At 32.2% G+C, this 6000-nt stretch overlaps 1 protein-coding gene across 1 annotated transcript; it reads left to right on the top strand.

Annotated features, from left to right (window-relative positions):
- Window positions 1-1833: 1833 nt before the first annotated feature.
- Window positions 1834-5950, top strand: LOC139874365 (uncharacterized). Its single transcript, XM_071861807.1, has 4 exons — window positions 1834-1886; window positions 2191-2250; window positions 5064-5068; window positions 5202-5950. Exons 1-4 carry the CDS (start codon window positions 1834-1836, stop codon window positions 5948-5950), a joined length of 867 nt encoding a protein of 288 aa, XP_071717908.1.
- Window positions 5951-6000: the final 50 nt, after the last annotated feature.

Genomic DNA, 6000 nt, shown 5'->3' with positions numbered 1-6000 from the left:
ATTTACTCTGAAGAAATTGATGGGCTTAGAATTTGCAAAATTTTAGATTTGTTTGTTAATTATAACAATGCAACAAAATGGTTGGTTAACTCTTTTATGCTTACTACTTTTTGTGTGAGTGCTTTTTTAGTCGAAGTTAGTCATAAAGCTATTACACCAACTTTGGAAGGACTTCTCTAATTTCTTCTATCGATGATGCAATATTCATGACTCACATGGGCTTGAAGTAAACATCATATTCCTGACTAAGGTCATTGTTTTAATTCTTATGATATAATCTTCCTTTTCAAAAACTGACTTTGTGTGCATCTTGCGTTGTCTCTGCACTGATGGGAATGCTAAACTAGTATAATCTAATCCTTCTTCTCTCTGCCCATTTTGAGTAATCTTTAATTTCGATGTAATATATTTTGGCGGTACTAGAAAGGTCAATGTAGAACTGAAGATCCAAACAATCTAGGACCTATAAGTCTTTAACTCTTTAGTCGTAAGGTGGTCCTATAACTCTTCAATATTATTATGCAAACTGCAAAAAATAAGAGTATGTGTGAGCACTACTATGTTTACAACAAACATACAATATGAATTTTAATGCTCAATTATTTATCTTTTAAGTTTCAGGTTTACAAGGATTTTCAGAAAAAGGTTAAAGTCGAGTTGCTGTGAAGGATTACACATCTACCCTTTCAAGGCTCGGGTATTCATTTTATATACACATTTCTACATAGTGTAAAGATTCTCCACTGTTGTTTGTGGTACGAGCACGCACATAAATGTTGGATATTGTAACCGGTTACAAAGGTAGCTCATCTCCAATAGTGGTTCTGATTAAATACGCATAAATGAAGCATTATAAAAGAAAATTGCTTCATTTTTTTTGTTTGAATCCGTGATAATATGCTTTTTGTAACACAGTTTGTTGCTTGCATTAATTACGGAGATGCCACATGCTTTCATATATCAGCTTCATGCATGGAGAACAGGTGGAGTATCAATGTCTTAACCGCTTAAATCTGGGTTTTCCATGATCTTTATAGTATATTCATGTGTAATGACTTAGATGATCCACAAATGATCGACAAGCACCATGTCATGATGCGAATGCTTTCTATTTAGTTTTTTAATGAACATACATAAATGGGTACAATTATTTTTTTTTAATTCAAATTAAAATTTAATAGCATCACATACTTTTAGTTCGTCGTTAAAGTCATTTGTGTATCTATTGTTTAAAGTGAAAATGTTTTTCGATAGTTGCACCTTAGTAATGTTTGTTTTTGATGGAATTATTATTTGTAATGAGAATGATAGTACATCATCGTAGATTCTAGTTGGTGCTATGGTTAGATGGTTGAAAAAGTTATCGGTAGTGAAGAATGGCATTTCATTATCATTTTTTCTAAACAACTTATCGTGTCAACAGTAGCGATTGACTAACCAGTAATACTAATTGTTTGATAACAAGCATATATCTTTGTGATGGTTTAAGAAGAATTCGTATTGAGCTGAATAGACTACATGAATCCAAATATCCAAATGCATCGTTTACTGGATTGGAGATAGTTGCTTGGGTGGGTCAGGCAGGATGGGTAATCATCACTAAGGTAGAAAAAAATAAGAGATTATTATCTATTATCTTTTCTTATTCATTTGTAACACAACCTGAAATCGGTCTATTCACAACTATATATGTTGAAAATGCCACCTCTTAAATGGGCCATAACTATTTACTCGTGTGTCATGCTCACGAAGTAGCTGCTACTGCAGCAGCAGTTTATGGTAATCACCTCCCTTTTTAAAGACAAAGATGGACTAATTTAATCATCTACAAACATGGCATTTAAGGATCATGATATCAACATGTTTAAGCGGATATACATCCCCAGGTATAATAATTTGATAATGTTTGACACCAAAAAGGATTTTTGGAGTTCTAGAATATACATACTCTAGATATTTAACGCCATCAGAATGGAAACGAAGAAGATGTATAAACAATAAAGAAAACTCGAAGCAAGTTATACTGCTTAACCATCTCATTCCTTTAAAAGTGATCAAGACAAAATCGATGAAGATGAAAAGGTAAAAGGTCGTTTAGGATCAACACATTGGAGTTCTAGAATTGAGGTTCATGAAATCGTTATTCCATTCTTTCTTCTCTAATAGTTTATGTTTTTTGTTTGATTATAGCTTAAAATTAAAAGAGCTAAATGGAATGGGAACTTCAAGAGGAATAGAGATCACAAACAGGTTAGTATGCTTATGCTAAAGATGTATTTGGTCAGCTGCAGTTGTTAGTTACTGGTTTTTACAGCGTTAAACTGCATTTGATAAACTAAGGTTACATCATTTAATAAAACTCAGTTTGGTAGCTGACTTCCTAATGCTTATTTACACAAATGAACATATTTATTTACATTTGGGTATGTACTTCAGTTGTAACTAAAATGTTCAACTGGTTTAACTAAATGGATCAACTGTTTTGCGTCAAACATAGTTGTATTTCTGGTGTCTATATTTCTGCATTTTAAGCTAATCTGTTACTAATTTAAGACATTTGGGTCAAAATTTCCTCTACAGTTACATTTGGTCATTTGGATCAAGTTTACATGAATATACTAAATGGGTCATCAGCGAAAGATCCTTTGGTCATAAAGTTACATCGGGTCATAAAGTTACATTTGGTCATTTGGGCAAAATTTCCTTTATAAACTAAACGGTCATTCAGTCATCAAATTATGTATCTTATTTGCATATAGTTTATACAATTTATATGTTCTTTGGGTTAAAATTACTGATTTTGGTGAGAATTAAAACTGGAGCCTAAATTTGTTAAATATTGAGAAGCAGATGTATATGTTTGTCTTAAGGATACCAGGTAAGTTAACATATAGTTCATATGTCATTTGGGTCAAAACTTACTTTATAAACTTAAATGTCTACTTTTAGATGATGATAAAGAGATCATTGATTTGCATAAACTAAATTTTCATTTGCAAAGTTGATGTGTACCATAGTTGGTTAAGTTGGAAATGATATGGATTACTGATGTTACATCATTTTGAAAGTATTTGTTAATTAAAACATGCAATATAGTTTTATCATAGATTATTCTATTCACATTTATTTTTTATATTCCTGCGATAAATTACGGGCTATTACCTATAAGGAGCTTCAGAGTATGATGTTAAAAAAACAAACAACTTGATGTATGCAATTTATAAACATGTTAAACGATTACAATCATAGAATAATTTTTGGGAAACTATACCAAAGTTATAACTACAAAGTAAACATTTTTTCTTTTTACAATGTTAGCTTTTAAATATTATTTTATATATGTATATGTATATGTATTGTTTTAAATTTCAAAAAAACCATATTTGATTATAAATCATGTAACACTACTACTGTAATTGAATCGAGTTATCATAAACCTAACAAATACTATATACAGAGTAACATATAATCATGGTTGCAAAAATCGGGAGAACTCGGAATTTCATTCCTGGTGAGAACTCGTTTTGAAATCGGATCGGTCAACGACCAAAAATCGGTCAAATCTCTAAAAAATCGGTCAAATCTCGGAAAAATCGGTCAAATCTCGGAAAAATCGGTCAAATCTCAGAAAAACCGGTCAAATCTCGGTAAAATCGGTCAAATCTCGGAAAAAACTCGATAAAATCTAAAAGTCAACAAAAGTCAACCGTCGATAACTCCCCGAGTTCTCCCCAAGTTCTCCGAGTTCTCGTTTTGAAGACCCTGCCGAGAACTCCCCGAGAACCAATTTCTGCAACCTTGCATATAATGATTCTAACAAGTCAATGGAGATTATCACTTAAAAAATTCCGCGAATTCGCGGGTCTTTAGCCGGTATACTACATTTTAAAGTGTAGTATTTGTTAGTTGAATTTATAAAGGAAATTTTTTTAAATGTATACCAAGCATTCACTTACAATGAATTAAACGAACTCCAGTATCATTAAAACTTAAAAATTAGAAAGAAATACAATAAGATGTTTAAAAAACATTCATTTACGATGAATTAAACAAACTTTCGTAACACTTCTTCACAGGGTACAACATTTACACGTTTTAACTTTAAAGCAGAACACATAAATGTTAAACAAAAAATTATATAAACTAATCTTTCAAATTCTAATGGAGTATAAAACTTCAATACCTTACTACTCACAAATTAAAATCTTGAAATAGCAGCTCACTGTATGCTTTGGTAACTTGACAAATTTTGATCAAACTACACCAACTATGAAATACACAACACGTAAATTAATATCCCCGTATCCAATGAAGAAAACCATTCTTCAGCTAACTTTCGATAAGTTTCACACTCGCCATGAGGATATCACAATGTAATATAAGAGACTTCCAGATACTGAAGGTCACATAATAACGATATTGAACGATAAAATAAAATTTAATACTAAAGCCTTAAAAAAAAAATAATTTCACCATAAACAGTAGCATCAAATTACTCAAAATAATATCAACAACTCACATAACAAATAATCACATAACATAAACACAAACTACAAAAAGTGGATTGTTGGGAAAGTTAATCTGATGAGTCAAAGTATTTTGCAGATTTTAGAGTCTGATGATGTTAGAGTCTGAGGAGCAGATGATGTTAGAGTCTGAAGTTTTCAAAAGTCAACTGCCGAATGATTTCTTGTTGATAAAGCCATTTGAAGATTCTGGAAGATCTCTTTTATATTTAGAAGATATATGATGATGCGTTTTTGTGTTTATCTTCCAGAATTAATCTCCTTAAGTTTAGCTTTGATCCTTGTATATCTTTTCCTATTTTGTAGAGTAGTTTGTTAAGAAACCAAATCTGGAAGATTTGGTTCTTCTTGTATAAATACACGTTTATGTTTGCAGTTTTCATATATATATCAAAAACACGATTGTGCTTAATATATTATTGGTTTTCTTCTAATTCGTGTTCTCTTAATTTTCTGCACTTTAATTCCTATTGTTTGTGTGAAATTAAGAGTCTGGTGTTCATAGTTGAATTACTGTGAACTAATAACTGGTATCAGAGCGGGTAAGGTGTAAATCCGTCAAAGGTAATCTTTAAAACGATCTATTTTTCATCTTTGAAGAAATCAAGATGTCTACCAGTACAATTGTTACTCCAGTCATGGCTGGAAAAGGTGTGCCGATTTTTGATGGCACAGACTTTGCAACATGGAAGCTAAAAGTTCTATGGTTTCTTGGATCTGTTCATGAAGATGCAGAAACTGTCCTTACCACAGGACCCATTACACCAGGTCAAATGGTCGATGCTGTTCCTGGATCAGATACTGTTGCTGCACAACCTGCTTATTTTCGTTCAACTCCAAGAGAAAGATGGACAGAAGCAGAAGCTATAAAGTTTAAGCTTGACAGCAAAATAAGAAGTATTATTGGTAATGCTGTCACTGTTCCTATTCTCAGGAAAATTAGTCATGCCAAGACTGCTAAAGCTATGTGGGATCTTTTACTTAATGATTATGAAGGAGTCACAGTTGTTAAGACTCAAAAGAGAAAGAATCTGATCAGATGCTATGAAAACTTTGCTGCTGAGCCTAAAGAATCCTTAAGTGATCTCCACTCAAGGTTTCAGGTTTTGATAAATGATCTTGAAAGTGTTGGTATAGAAAAGACACAACAAGTTTTGTGTCAAAAGTTCATTGAATTACTACCTTCAAACTTTGAATCGGTTATTACTTCTATGGTAATAAGTGAGAAGATTGAAGGGTATGAGCTAAGTGAGTTGTTTGGTATTCTATCAAATTTTGAAGAAACACAGTTGAAGAACGAGATCAATGTTAAGAAGGTTGCTAAAGATCCAGAGGCAGCTTTGGTGGCTACTACAAAGAAGAACAAACAGTTGTTCTCCAGTTACTCTAGTAAGGTTGAATCTGAGGAAATCAAATGGCAATGAAAACGCACAATCACAGCGAAGTAGAGGCGATCAATCTTGTGACGTCCCGT

The sequence above is a fragment of the Rutidosis leptorrhynchoides genome, chromosome 11, assembly GCF_046630445.1.
Source record: "Rutidosis leptorrhynchoides isolate AG116_Rl617_1_P2 chromosome 11, CSIRO_AGI_Rlap_v1, whole genome shotgun sequence".
Classification (NCBI taxonomy): Eukaryota; Viridiplantae; Streptophyta; class Magnoliopsida; order Asterales; family Asteraceae; genus Rutidosis; species Rutidosis leptorrhynchoides.
The sequence above is the reverse complement of the archived record's forward strand: the minus strand, read 5'-3'. Positions and strand labels throughout refer to the sequence as shown.